The sequence below is a fragment of the Neolamprologus brichardi genome, chromosome 11 (genome assembly GCF_056152115.1).
Source record: "Neolamprologus brichardi isolate AB-2024 chromosome 11, ASM5615211v1, whole genome shotgun sequence".
NCBI lineage: Eukaryota > Metazoa > Chordata > Actinopteri > Cichliformes > Cichlidae > Neolamprologus > Neolamprologus brichardi.
This window is the reverse complement of record NC_142114.1, coordinates 14,006,764-14,021,806: the sequence shown is the minus strand read 5'-3', so window position 1 is coordinate 14,021,806 and position 15,043 is coordinate 14,006,764. Positions and strand designations below refer to the sequence as shown.

Genomic DNA, 15,043 nt, shown 5'->3' with positions numbered 1-15,043 from the left:
TGAGGTCGAGCACTTTGGAGAAAAATTAGAGAGTCAAGGCTGAGATAGTTTGGACATGTGCAGAAGCGGAATATTAGCTATACTGGGCAAAGGATGCTGAAACATGGAGCTTCCAGGCAGGAGAAAATGGGATAAAGACCACAGAGAAGATTCATGGATGTACTGAAGGAGGTCATGCTGTGACGTGACAGAGGAAGAAGATAGGGAAAGGTTGGGATGGCAGCAGATGATGACCCTTAAAGGTAGCAGTCGAAGGAAAGATTGTTATATGATTAATTTAGCGGCTGCAATATATAAAATTTATATAATCATGTCTAGACTGCTCATCTTCCATAAAGTAAATAAAAACATATCCTGATATCTAATGATTTACTTTCATATTTTAAGCACTTTTTGCACATTTCATTTAAATATTTTTACTTAAGTAAAATGTGAAAAGTATTTGTTTTAAGTGCGAGTACTTCTTTTACCTCTGATGAAAGGCTGTATAAAGGATGCCTCTGACCCCTGCAGGGAGAGGAGAGCTTTGTTTAACGCGGCATGTGAAACCATAAGGGGCCACAGGGGGGAGACAAGCACGCACCAACTTAAGTCTTTAAACAAGTGACGCATCCAATTCTGAGAAAACACTCAGGAAACGCGTTCATTTTACATGCAAACGGATGTCCGCCTGTAATTTGTGCAAGCCGCCAAAACCTATGCATAGCTTTAAGGTGTTTTTTTGTAGTCACATAATTAACTGAGAGATTTTCGAAGTCAAGAACGTGCGCAGTCACTCATGCCATAAAGTCCCTGCCTGGAAGCCATGCTAAAAACAATCAGCACACGAGCACGTGAACTCTTCCGCCTCGAGACACTCCCAGCAAGCATGCAAACCAATCAACATCAGAAGTGAACAGTTTGACTCTTAACAGTCTTTCCTCCTTTCTAATTCTGCCGCTTGCTTTGCTTGCCGTACCGTTAGTAATGTAACTATTTCCACTGTGTCTGGTGTTTTTTTCTTTTTCCTGGTATTTTTCACTGGTCGAGGTGGCTCACTTTCTCTTGCTGCCGTGAGGAGCTGCTGCTGCTGCTGCTGCTGCTCTCCTGCCTGGCTGCGTCCAGCTATGGCGGCCGTGTATAGCGGATCCCATACCTTAAGCAAGGATGATGTGAATTACAGGATGCATTTCCGAATGATAAACGAGCAGCAGGTCGAAGATATCACAATCGAGTTTTTCTACAAGCCGCACACGATAACGCTGCTGACATGCACCGTGCTCAGTTTGATGTACTTCGCTTTCACAAGGTGAGTCGCTCACAGCTAGCGCTCGCTAGTGGGTTAGCTTAGCTGTGCTAGCAGGAACAGTGATGCTCAGAGAGCGCCAGGTACACTAGGAGGCTAGCTAACTATAGCGTTAGCTTTGCGCACTTACAGTAATTGGGAATGGGTCACATTCTTAATCTGTGAGGTAATTAGACTTTAACCTCGTCAGATAGCAATAATCCATTAGTTATACAATGGCACCAAATAGGGGACTCTGTTTCCTGTGTTGGCATTAGCTACAACAGTGTAACTAGCAAGGGCATGACTCATAATGTTAGATTTAAAGTATTTGTTTGCTTTATATGATCTCTTTATCAGCTGTTTAGAAGCTTAAAGCTATTTAAAGAGCATCCACATCACTTTAGTTTTAAGTAGGATGTTAACCATACTTGTAAAAATGTGCCTTTTAACTTAACATAAGCAGTGATACTGAGGTTAACTGACTGTCGCTGAGATTTAAATTTTCTGTTTCCCCTCCCTGTCTGCAGAGATGATGGAAACCCTGACAATAATCTTTGGGTGGGGGTCATTCTGGTCATCTCCTTCTTCCTTGTCATCAGTGTTTTGGCATTTCCTAATGGTAAGACAGCACAATAATATTTCTGTGAAGCTCAGTCAAGTGTGTTTGCATAAAGGACCTTAATTACAGTGGGTTAGAAGGAGCTTCACACACACTTGTGTTTTATAGAACTGTAAATAACACCCTGCTTCTCACAAGAATATCTGTAGCTAGAAAGAAAGAGGAACTTCAGTAAAGACCTTACCATTAGTGGAATAAAATGAACTGCTACCTACATGGCTCTTTTCTACTCTATCTGAGAAGTCAAGAGAACTTTGTTACTACATGTCTTTCATGCAGCGTCTTAATATACCTCTCTTTAGGTCCATTCACCAGACCACACCCAGCGATATGGCGAATAGTCTTTGGTGAGTATTTTTCACACAATCTATCTTTATTCAGATCTTTGGTTTTCCTCTACTAACATTGTGTCCTTCTGTTGCCAAGGTCTGAGTGTTCTCTACTTCCTGTTCCTGGTTTTCATCATTTTCCTCAACTGGCAGCAGGTGAAGCAGTTGATGTATTGGCTGGATCCAAACCTGCGCTATGCCAAAAGAGAGGCAGACATAATGGTGAGCGATGGAGGCTTGCAGCAAAAATCATTTTCCTGTTGATTTGCATGCTCTACTTGCGGCACTATCCGAGGGATTATTAATCATTTTAATGAGGCTGCATGCACTTCTGCCTGCAGGAATACGCTGTGAACTGCCATGTCATCACCTGGGAGAGAATCCTGAGCCATTTTGACATTTTTGCATTCAGCCATTTCTGGGGCTGGGGTATGAAGGCACTTCTCATTCGAAGTTATGGATTGTGCTGGACCATCAGTATTACGTGGGAACTTACTGAGGTAGAGATGCACACAGCAGATAAGGTTGCCATCACAAGCTGTCACTTTCTCTCTGCCCGCTGGCCTTTCTTTCTCTGTTTCTCTTGTTAACGGTGAAGTTTTCAGGTCATCTAAGCTGGGGATGTCAGTGGTTTATCCTGTGGAGAATTGTGGCGTTTGATTTTACATATTCCTTCAAAATATTGCAGGCTACGTGCATGTATTGTGTACACTATTCTGTTAAATGTTCTTTTTCTGTGTCCATAGCTATTCTTCATGCACCTTCTGCCTAACTTTGCTGAATGCTGGTGGGACCAAGTCATTCTCGATATTCTGCTGTGTAATGGAGGGGGAATCTGGCTTGGCATGACTGTCTGCCGCTTTTTGGAGATGAGGACCTACCACTGGGCCAGTATTAAGTATGAGTTTATGTTGTGGGATGTGTTTACAGCTATGTCTAAACTTTTATCCTCTTTTGCATCAAGTTATATTGTAGATAAGAGTCATAAATTGTTTTGAAAGTAACCCCACATCTTTATCAAGGGGGATTGGTTTGAAAGATTCATGTGATGGTATTGCTTTCATGTAGCTTTGTCTGCTAACATTAACATAATACTTACTGAAAATCTATCTGCATGCCTTTGAAACCCTCCTTCTATGCTTTCCATCCAGGGACATCCACACCACCACAGGGAAGATCAAACGAGCCGTGTTGCAGTTCACCCCTGCAAGCTGGACCTATGTACGCTGGCTTGACCCAAAGTCTTCTCTGCAGCGAGTGACGGGCGTCTACCTGTTCATGATCATTTGGCAGGTGGGTCCGTGAGAAATCTGCTTTTGTCGTCTCATGGTGACTTAGTGCTGACTAGTAGAGATCATCCTGTGTGCTCTGCCGTCTAAGTCCTGGCTAATCTAATTGGCTGCAATCTAAAACCTGTCCTACATGTACCCACATAATGCTCAAGTGTCCTGCTGGCTGCATGTTAAAAGCTTATCCCATGAGAATGAGACAGGCTGAACTACTTGGGAGCATTTTATGAAAATGAGAAAACGATGGAGAATTTAAGTTAGCTTCATTGCTCTCCACTGGACAGTCGAGTATAGCTGCCAAATTTTCTAGCCACAAGCTGCCAGGGTGATGAAAGCTAAAGGCTGGTGTTCCTCCACTTTTTGTGTTTGGTGATGAAACGGCACCATCCTCCACTTTCTCTCTCTCAGCCAGTTGAGAACTCTCTTGAGGCCTTAAATAGTAATTAGCAGTCTTTTAGAATTAGTTGAAGAGCTTGGGCATGGCACAGCTGTACTCCACATGGTGACAGTTGAGCTGCTCTTCACTAAATTCAACCACACAGGCTCCTGGCCAAATGAGTGAAAAAACATTGCTGCGGGTCCTCCGCCTCATTATCTGCCAATGTGGGCTTTTACAAAGGCGCCCTCTAAATGCACTGCTGTGACTGTTGCCAAACTCTTAATCCAAGTGTGACTTGCATTGGGAGAGAATTTTTTTTATGGTGTCCTTAATTCAACCCAAAATTAGTTCAGTAAATGTTACATTTTTCTGAAATGAGTAAGCAGTGCAATTGTTATAAATATTCTCCCACCAGCGTGACCAGATTTCTGTTTTGATGTGGGACTGTGCAGCGTTTTTATTACTTGTCCCACATCTTCAGATAGTGTCCCACAGTTTGACTACTTCTGCAGGACATGCACTTTTCCATTGTCTGGTTTTTACCCCGTGGATACAAAGGGAAGGCTTTTTACTATATTCACAAGATATATTTAGTTTTTGTGGGGGTTTTGCTGAAAAATGTTTTCAGTTTTGTGTGGGTGGTTTAATACAAAGTGAAGTGAGGCAATATATGGGTATTTTTGGATTAAAAAATAGCCAAAATTGTCAGATATGGCTCAAAAAAGTATGCCAATTTATGGACACATACAGCCTAAAATAAAAAAAAAAGTGTTAAGAGAAATTAAGTTAACAGAGAAATAAAATTGAAGGTGTTCAGATTACCTCTCAGTACTGTTGCTGTTTTCCCACTTTATTCCCCACACAGACACAGTGTTTGCCTCACATTTAGTTTGTTGGGATGTGGTCCTCCTACCTACAACAAAAAACCGTGGAGGATATTGTTTGTCTGAATAATTACCTGAACAATGATAAAATATACAGTGATCTATTTTATTAAATCAGAGCTTTACAGCTTACTATATTTTTCCTGCACGGTTGTTGAACAGGCTGAATGTGAACCCATTCAACCTGTTGGGGTGACAGTATACTCTGACATTAATTAACTCGCTAAAACTTAACAACAGTACATAGCTGATCTATAAACAAATAGAGCATACATTTAATTAATACAAATTTTAATTATGTGCTTATTCTAATGTGGCTTACACATGTGAGAGAAATGTTAGATCCTTAAAAAATCTGGTGGAACAACAAATGAATCTCATGAGAGTAAATGTAGTTTGATGACACTGAATAGACTGCAGAGGCCTAAAGGCCTAATTGCATTAGATCTAATTAACATATATCAGCAACATTTCTGTATTCACAGCCAAGTCCTTCTCATATTATCTGCTTGATTTTAAAAATGCTAAAATATGATGGGAAAAGTTGAACTGCAAGTTTTCCTGGCTGCCTTTGCATCCTTTAAATTATATTTTATAATACAGTATGTTAATATTAAAAAGGGTAATGCAGTTCTGTTTATAACTAGTAGTACATGCTAATATATTTTTTTTGTCTTAAGACCACATTTGCCTTCAGATGTGCCTTAATCATTCATGTATAGATTCGAAAAGGTGCTGAAACATTCCTGAGATTTAGGTCCATATCAACATGACAGCCTCACACAGTTGATGCAGATTTATCAGCTACACATTCATGATGTGAATCTTACATTAAGCACATCCCAAAGGCGCTCTCTTGGATTGAGATCTGGTGGCAGTGGAGGCCATTTGAGTACACAGTGAGTTAGGGCTGTTCGATATAACAATATATATCGGATGACGATATAAAAACATCTATCGTTTCATTTTACGCTATCGTTTGTTTCGTGGTGTCGCAAAATAAACTGTTTACGGCAATATTTTTTCATTGTTCTGATGGTCACTGTAGTGGCTATATATATTTCTTAAAGTTTACTCTTTCTCTTATATTTAATATAACCACACTACTGACGGACAAGCGCCTGTTTTTATGCGTTGTCGTTGGCAACAGCGACGGTAACCTTCGCGTGTCCGCTGGTTTATGTTCCACATAAACCTTTCACAATAAAGCTCAAGATCCTGTTGAGACTTTTCAAAATACTCAAACGTTAGAACAGGCTTTTCCCCGCAGCACGCCGTGTAATAAATACTCACAAAGAAAACGGCGGCCGTTACAACTTATGTCTAAAAATGTATCGTTTCATGCATCAGTTAAAACACTCGACTCCAGGTACACTACGCGCAGCTGGAAACACTTCACGCAAGTCGAGCTGCCCGAGATTCGCAGAATTTACAGAAAATGTTAAATTAATGTGATTTATATCGTTATCGGGACTCCGATAAGATTTTGGTCATATCGCACAGCCCTACAGTGAGTGAATGAGTGAACTCATTTTTGAGTTCAAGAAACCAGTTTGTGAAGTTTATCTGAGGTGTGCTACATGGTGAGTTATCTTGTGTCAATATTCCCAACACCATTACATCACCAGCAACCTGAGCTGTTGATATAAGAGAGATTGGATCCATGCTTTCATGTCAGAAATCATGTTTCATCAGACCAGGCAATGTTTTTCCAAACTTCTGTTTTTCAAGATTGATGAACTTATGCAAATTGTAGCCTCAGTTTCCTATTTTTAGCTGTTAGGAGTGTCACCCGTTGTGGTCTTCTGCTGAGGTAGCACATCTGCTTTAAGGTTCTATCTAACTTCAGCGGGTGGTTGATTAAATACTTGCGTTATGCACAAGTGCAACAGGTGTACCCAACAAAGTGGCCGGCTAGAGTATATTAAAGAGTTTTGTGAGTTTAAGTTTAAAGTTTCAGTATGTTAAAATGAATAGAAATGTCCTACTGTCTGAATAATTGTAAACAATGCTATACTTGCTTTTGTTTTTAATTGTAGTCCTTTTTATCATTTGTTGTTTGTTTTTTTCACAGCTTACTGAGTTGAACACATTCTTCCTTAAGCACATTTTCATCTTTCCTGCAAGCCATGCTCTTAGCTGGTGTCGAATCCTGTTCATCGGTATCATCACAGCTCCAACAGTAAGGTATATCATTTCATGCATTTACCCTCATTATGTGGCAGATGGGTTAAAGGAAACAGAGACACAGACTAGAAGTTCCAGTGAAATTTGCTAAAAAATTGCTTTGTTTTTTCCTTCAGGCAGTATTATGCGTACCTAACAGACACACAGTGCAAGAGAGTCGGGACCCAGTGTTGGGTATTTGGGTAAGTAACCTGATTTTAAAGATTGTTAATAATAAGCCTGCTTAACATCTTGTATTCCTATGAACATTTAGTGCTGTGTACACATAGCCATGGCCAGTGACAGCAGCTCAAGGAGGAGATGTTACCTGAGCTACCAGAGATTATGAACAGTGGTATTCATGCAGGCATTTCACTGCCTCACTCAAGGACTAAGCTGTCAAACAGCTGACCTACATCAGGAATATTTTTATCCAAAAAAGTTCAAATGTGTAGGTCAGTGACCCAAGCACTGCTCGCAGATAAAAGCCCAAAACTGACATGTTTGATTTGGATGTTATTTTTAGGTTTGGATTTCTCTTCTTTTTGCTACCAGTGAGTTAAAATACTGAACTATGTGTTTGTTTTGCCCCCTCTCTCTCATTCACAGGGCAATAGCCTTTCTGGAGGCTTTGGCATGCATTAAGTTTGGGCAGGACTTGTTCTCAAAAACACAGATCCTCTATGTGATCCTCTGGCTGTTGTGTTTGGTAAGGTCTATCATGCACTGAAATACGTATAATTTTTTTCATACATATATCTTTGTTTTTTAATACGAATATTCTAACATACAAATAAAATAGAATGCTGCAAGTCATTTTTTACACGTTTTCCATGAATCATTTTACAGTTTCTTCATTCTGTTTTTAGGCCTTCATTACATTCCTGTGCCTGTATGGAATGGTATGGTACGCAGAAACATATGGTCCAAGGGAAAAGGTATGTTTATTGCTTTAGCTTTCATGGGTTTTTCCATTTAACTGCTTCAGACCTTGAAGCATTTACATAGAATTTAAGGCCTTAGTCACACAGGCCTACAGACCAGCCGACAATCCCCTGGCAGCCTCTGGTAACTAGTGTAGTCCCTGCACCAAAAACTTACCAAGACTAACTATTCACAGAGCAGTAGTGAAACCTGAAGAGCAGTACAACAAGAAACTGAGAACAATCCCCTTCAAAGTGAAAGCTGTGCTTTACCACTGCAACCAAAACATTTCAAATGAGACAACTTTTACTCTGAAGGTGTCACACTTTCAGAGTAAAAGTATCCCTGCTCAGCTGATAGCTAGTAAGTGTTAAGAGGCTATCGGTGCAGCACCGTATACGACCATTTTCAACCAGCGACCACTAGCAACCCCTTTCCAACCGGTCTCACAGAAAATATAGTTTCCTTAGTGACCTGTGGTTGCCAGGAGTCTGAAGTTTTTCCCTTCTGTTGAGGACAGGAATGATAGGAATTAGGAAAAACAATGTGAATATCCATAAAAGCACTTAAAACATGTGCAAATTGGATTTGCACATGTTTGAATTTCAATCCCAACTTGTTTCTTTATTCGCAGCCTTTCTAACAAATACACGGTTTGGTTGGCCATACCCCACACCCACAATCATTAACAATATAAAAAAGGATTCAAGTTGAACTTTACTCACATATAGATCAGTGCAATAGCATCAAGCATCACACTTCAGTGCCTTTCTGTAAACTCTTGTTACGTCTAAATAAAGCTACAACAAACTGACATCTGTGCCTGAATGGCAAAAGGCCAAATGTCCTGGGTGAAGCCAACCATGCTTAATGCTCTGTAGCTAAATAATCATCTACTCTCAAAGATCATTAGTAAATATTAACATTCAAGGTTTTCCTTGTAGGGGTTGTTATCGGCTTGTTTACAGAGAAAGCTGTACGGAGTCAGTTAGTCGTGATGCATGTACAGTATGGTCTCTGTCCAGTTACATGTATGTGTGTGTCATGTGTCTTAAACCTTTTCTCCCCTCAGAGCCTCTCAGAATGTGAAGACAGTAATTTCGCAGAGTTTGCTGACCATGTATATGAGGGATTTAAAGGTACACTGGCTTCACTGTAATTCATCCAGCACACCACATTAAAAAATGCATACCAGTATTCAGTTGTTGTCTTGTAAAGGGGTGACCTCTAGTGTTTATTATAGTGCTTTACATATGCATACTCATACATGTATGAGAACAAACACAGTGCAGTTACATCTCTTTATGGGTTCATTTGAAATATGTGACCTTCATGTTTCAGGAGAAACTGATGTAGACGGTGACAGCCCTAAAGCCAGACAGAGAAAGAAGGACTCAGAAAAGACCAAATCCATCAACGGCCTCGACAGCCAGTAGGAGTTGGAGGCGGAGGCTGTTGGGTAACCCAAAGTGTGAAAGATTACAGATGGAGAAGAGGGTAAAGCTACGACCACTTCCTGATGTAACCGAAGCCTAGAGAGCCACCCACCTACAGTAGATGGAGTGCAGACAGCAGAAGTGGAAAAACAGGTCCATGCAGTGTTATTAGGAGTGCACAGTGGCTCAGACTCCAGAGATACACACGTTGGTGTGTGCTGTAGTCATAAAAGCTCCTAAACCACTGATCACTTTTTTTTGTGTTTGCTTTTTGGATGAAAGAGTGGGAGAATTTTATTTTGTGCGAGTGTGTGAGAGAAAGGTGTGGCAACAAAAACTGCCATTTCTAAATATAATTGCATGATCATTGTAGCTAGTGAGCTATAATTCAGTTATCCTATGAAGCAGTATCATTAAAGGCTAATGTACAATTGACTGGTTTATACCAACTCTGGTATCAAACCCATTTCAATGTTAAAAGCCATTATGTAGAATTTATCACTTAGTGGAGCGTCTATGTTTATAGCACAAAAGAAGCTAAAGCATTTTTATATAAATGTCTGTCACTGATTATCTATTTACATCATAGATGTTCACTATTTTATGTTTTTTAACTTGAATGTGGGCAGGAGGTCAATACCAGACAGCTTTAGCGTGGTAGGATCACCGGCTTGGGTCTGTGTTTGGCCTGTAATGAAGCAAAGCACACAGTTTAAGCACTTTGCAGAAAGTTTATTGAAAATACTGTACATTAAGTAATGTTCGAGTATTTTGTGAATCATTGTGACCTTGAGTGATTTTACTCTCCTTGTCCTCCTGTGGCTGCTAATTTCTTTTCTTTTCTTTCTTTCTTTTTTTTTTTTTACTAATAAGAGAAGATAATTATTCAAATTACTGCATGTATTGTCCGTTTTTTCTGTCTGTGTCTGGATTGACCTTGTTGTGTATATTGCATTTGCATGCTGACTTCAATCAAAACAAGTGTTGTAGTAGGAAACCGTTACAAGAGTCTTTGTATTCACCACACAGCAAGATGCCAGTATTGTTATGTGAACCTTTTTCACTGTCGTGGTAACATTTTAATTCACCCCTTGTGCCTGTTTGCATGTTTGTTTTGTTTTTTTAATTCCTATCTTCTTTCAGTTTCTATTAAGACTGATTTTTTTGTGTGTCTTTGATTCTTCTGGCCTTGAGTATTTTCTTTGAAGGTTATATTTCCATTTCATGTGTCAGTATCATCTCAGTACAGATAAACTATCCCTCATAATCCTTGACAATCCAGACACTGACCTCTCTGGAACAGACCTGGCTCCCGTGCTACATACAGTAGACACTAAATAGGACCTCGTCTGTGGATTTAGATGTCATTTGCCAAAAACAATTCTGCTGAAAACGACCTGTGCTGTTCTTTTCCACTGTGAAATGTATTAAAAGTGTTTTCATTTCCTCTTAATCTTGTTTGGTCGTTTTTACTTGCTGTCACATTCCTATTAGCAGGAAGCCCCTCTGTGTTTGCGTACTTAACAAGAGAAATTTTAAATGACATTGTTTGACCCCTGAGGAGTGTCCCGCTGCAGCAAAGGAGGGCTGGATTGGCTGATTCAAGCACGGCCCATAACAGATCAGATTTCACTCTGTCTGCACAGCATGAAACGCAGACTGAAATAGCTGCCGCATGCTGACCTACAGCAAGATGTATTTGAAGGTACGGTTGCTGTTCCTTTGGAAATAAACATATAGTCTTAAACATGAGTAGTGGCAGACACACTGTTGCACATTTAAGAGATTGCGCACTGAACTCCAGCCAGGCATATTTCTTTCTTTCCTTTTTTAAAAGTAATATACAGGCTTTTTTGTCACTGAATTTAATCTGTGATATCTGCAATTTGGGTTCTGTGACTGTTCCAAAGGAGGGCAGCAGAGAGCCTTAGTTATGTGCAAAATACCACGTGACAGTTGAGGCCTAAAAGCCCACGGCACGAGTGCTTACACAAAATTGTGCTTCATATGCCTCTCTCCATGATTCTCTATTTCACCACGTAAATTGGCACGCGTTCTATTTTGGTTTCCTGAATTTGCTGCTGCCTGCATCAGCTGACTGAACCATCCCACAGGGTTTAAAGAACAGGATATTTCAGTCATGGCAAAGAGTCTCCAACATCGTGGCTGCCTCAGTCCAGAGGGGATAATCAGAGAGATACAGATCAACCTTCTGGAGTGCAAAGTCTGCTTCGAGACGTTTAGCTCTCAGCAAAGGGAGCACAGACCGCAGAACCTTTCCTGTGGCCATGTACTCTGTCTGGAATGCATCACAGCTTTGTCCCACCCTCTCCTGAGGAAGCTGGAGTGCCCTTTCTGTCGACAGTTATGCAGTGTTGACAGCACCTCCCACTGCCAGGTTCTTAGTGACCTAAAGGATCTTCTGTTGTCTCAAAGTCCCTCACCGTCTGCTCCTCCGTGTAGAGCAAAAGCTGGTTTTATCTTTCCCACAGCTCTGACGTGCACAACTCTTCTCCTGCGTACTGCATTTGGTGGGTGGGGGACTCTTATCAACCCAACTGGAATAGCTGTTTTGGGGTCCTCAGGAACAATAGTTGTGGTCCATGATGGAGAAAAGAGAGTGGTGGTGTTCAATCTACAGGGAAAGAAGCTGCACAGCTTTGGGCGAAAAGGAGCCGCCAGTGGGGACATCTGTTACCCAGTGGACGTGGCAGTGACCCCAGCTGGTCACGTGGTTGTGACTGATGCAGGTGATAAAGCTGTAAAAGTGTTCACATCCAGGGGGAATCACGTGTTGACAATCAAAGATTCCTTCCAGATGCCCTGGGGCGTGGACACTGACAGTTGTGGACACATCCTGGTCTCTGATGTTGAGGCCGGCACCCTCTCCAAGGTGAGGGTGGACTATAGTCACAGCGTCATTCTAGAGCATCAAACAACCATTTCAGACCTTGAGTGCCCTAAAGCGGTGGCCTATTGTTGCGTGAATGGGAACACTGCAGTGACAGAGCATCTAACTGATGTCACCAATCCAACGGAGAGACACCAACACAGAAGGCTCAGGGTGTTTACAAAAGAGTTCCACCTCCTTTACCAGACAGACACTTTTAGCCTGACTCTGCAGTCCACAGTGAGGCTCAGCATCTCAGGCGTGGCGTTTGACAGAGATGGAGATCTAATTGTGATTGACTCAGACCAGGGGATGATTTGGAGCTTAGGGAAGCTCCAGAGTGGCCCAGTCCGTACTCCTCTTGTGGGAGACCATCTTATTCGCCCTGTTGGATTAGGGCTACTGAACAACCTTCTCATTACACTGGACAGTGGCGACCATACAGTGAAGATTTACTCTCCCAAATCTGATGCTGGACCTGTGACATCACTGTGACAATCACAATTAGATCTCCATCTCTGTCGAACGCCACGCCTGATATGAACAATCCCAAAGTAGCTGTTCAAGTGAGACAAATTAAATAAAGTGAAGTGAAATGTAGCTTATCACAGGATGAAGTGATGAGAGGTTGTATTAATTTTTTTTTTGTTTGAGTTGCCTTCTGTGACTAGTTTACAAGTCAAGTTTTACTATAGATAGAGTGTAAAAATGTCATTGTGTTACTTTGAAAGTGTCAAAAATAATAATAAAACAAAAGGTTGTATATGATGAAACCATTTTCAGCAGGACGTCAGGAATGAAATTATGTCTGTTATTGTGTTAATGTTGTAGCAGTTGTTGACAATGATGTTGTGTTATTTAATGACGGTGTAATATAGCAATGTGATGATTCTCAGTCTCTGAACTGATCCAAGGCTTTTGAAAAATGATGCCAATTGAAACTATCTGAGAAATAAAGGTCCAGCTGCTAACAGCAGACAGTGAGACCATACATAGATTGTACAAACGTTATATGCCACAACTACAGATTATATGTTTATTTTTTTCCCGTGTATAACAGAAGACTTTTTAATTTAGATTATATCACATAAAAGAGCTTTTTAATGCAAAACTTTAAGGTGATTCACAAATGGCAAAACTTAAACTTTAAAAAGAAATTCAAAACAGCCCAGAATAAATGCTAATGTAACGGTTAGATTTGGCAGCTTGGGGATATAAGAGTGAAAAACAGACATTATTTTTAGGCTTTACGTCAACAGAAGTGAGGTGGTGGGTCAAAAAATGATTCTGCTAAACCTTATAATAAAGTTATATAACTGTAAATTTTTGACCCCTTTTCTTGCTTACCAAAAATGCAAATAATTAAACAATTCAGTGTGTATGTGTGAGAGAACTAAGCGCCAATAAGTCGTAGCCAAAAATCATATTTGATAACAACTGTTTAACTTGACTCCTAGCTCCGCACTGCCTCTCAATGCTCACTGATGCATGTGAACTAACTTGTCACACACGCTCACATTTCTCGTTCATTGGTTTCCCCCAATGCGCCGATGCGCCGGCGGGGTGCGTAAATCCTTTCCCCCTCTTTGGCACAGCCTCTCCAGTCTGCCAGAGGATAGCAGTCGTGCTCCCAGTGGAAGATGGCGGTGGGGATGCTGTCTGGGGCTGGAGCTGAGTGCTGGATTTGCACAAGAAGCGAACCCGGATGGATACTAAGACAAAAATGAACGCTTTCCCATCACTTCTCATCGAGGATCGGACTCTTTTGGGATTGTTTAGCTAGATTCTTTTGCCCTTTTTTCTGGCAAAAAGCCCGGCTTTCTTGTCGGAGACTCTGCGTTGATAGCTGGGCGAATAGACAGGGTGGGAGTGAAAAGTGGACGAAAATGTCGGATACAAAGGTAAAAGTTGCAGTGAGAGTTCGGCCCATGAACCGCAGGGGTAAGTGTTATAACGACGATTTCTGCTTGCAGACTCCTTTTCTGTCTCCTTGGCTTCGTGCCACATTACCATAAACTTTTGGTTTCTTCGCCATTGCTGCTTTCAGTTTGAGTTGTGAGCCTGAAGTCAGACTTGAGAATAGTTTAAAGAAGGCCAAAGTAACTCCGATTTTATTCTTCACACCCCCGCATTCTGCTTCACTTTCCAAACAAACTTTTCTCTGCAGAAATTGAACTGAATACAAAATGTGTCGTGGACATGGAGGACAACCAAACTGTTCTGCACCCACCGCCCTCCAATGCAAAAGGAGAGAACAGGTAAACAAAACTCACATACTGTCAAGAGTTTAAATGAATATTTGTGCACTAAGTTATTTACAGAAATATTGTGCAGTGGCCATCTTTTGCGTTAGGGCGCCTTAAGATTTTGCTGTAGTCATGAGTGTTTTGGAAATGTCTGTAACCCACCCTGGTTGTAATATGGTTACAAAAGCATTCAAAATTAGCAAATAACTGTACACACAGTGACCTCCTGCAGCAGTGTCTGAAAATACACTAAAGCAAGAGCACTTATAAACACTTTATCTTTAATTCAAAGGAGAATTTAGTCAAATAAAATATGTGCAAACGCAACGCTACTGCTGCTGCTGCTGCAGCAGAGGACATGGTGTCTGTCACCCACCTGCTTGCAATATGATATTATGTTATGTAATTCATGCGAACTTTCCAAGAGTAATCATCTCAGGATAATAACACTACCTTGGTATTTTGCATGGCTGATTTGGGGTTTTCAAAGCCAGGAGAGGAGGTTGAGCCTCTTTGATATGAAGACATGTACAAGGCTGAGCAGATAAATGTCTGGCCTCGGGGTGCCACTGTAAATCTTCAGAGGTAATTTGTCATGTTGCGTTCAAAGACAT

At 41.0% G+C, this 15,043-nt stretch overlaps 3 protein-coding genes across 7 annotated transcripts in view; all 3 read left to right on the top strand.

Annotated features, from left to right (window-relative positions):
* Positions 1 to 698: 698 nt before the first annotated feature.
* Positions 699 to 10,746, top strand: ptdss1a (phosphatidylserine synthase 1a). Its single transcript, XM_006801377.3, has 13 exons — positions 699 to 1,288; positions 1,795 to 1,886; positions 2,189 to 2,233; positions 2,313 to 2,437; positions 2,557 to 2,715; positions 2,962 to 3,113; positions 3,367 to 3,508; positions 6,842 to 6,954; positions 7,071 to 7,136; positions 7,543 to 7,642; positions 7,803 to 7,871; positions 8,930 to 8,996; positions 9,199 to 10,746. Exons 1-13 carry the CDS (start codon positions 1,107 to 1,109, stop codon positions 9,291 to 9,293), a joined length of 1,407 nt encoding a protein of 468 aa, XP_006801440.1. The 5' UTR covers positions 699 to 1,106; the 3' UTR covers positions 9,294 to 10,746.
* A 492-nt stretch (positions 10,747 to 11,238) lies between these two features.
* On the top strand, positions 11,239 to 13,472 carry LOC102792303 (E3 ubiquitin-protein ligase NHLRC1-like). Its single transcript, XM_006801482.3, has one exon. The coding sequence runs from the start codon at positions 11,434 to 11,436 to the stop codon at positions 12,676 to 12,678; it is 1,245 nt and encodes a 414-aa protein (XP_006801545.1). The 5' UTR covers positions 11,239 to 11,433; the 3' UTR covers positions 12,679 to 13,472.
* A 303-nt stretch (positions 13,473 to 13,775) lies between these two features.
* The window catches only part of kif13a (kinesin family member 13A), a 39,556-nt gene continuing 38,288 nt past the window's right edge, over positions 13,776 to 15,043 (top strand). For all 5 annotated transcript variants that reach the window (XM_006801381.3, XM_006801379.3, XM_035912306.2 and 2 more), the window contains exons 1-2: positions 13,776 to 14,124; positions 14,351 to 14,441. In XM_006801381.3, the coding sequence (XP_006801444.2) occupies positions 14,070 to 14,124; positions 14,351 to 14,441 (146 nt within the window). In that variant the 5' untranslated portion in view covers positions 13,776 to 14,069. The remainder of the gene's footprint in view (positions 14,125 to 14,350; positions 14,442 to 15,043) is intronic.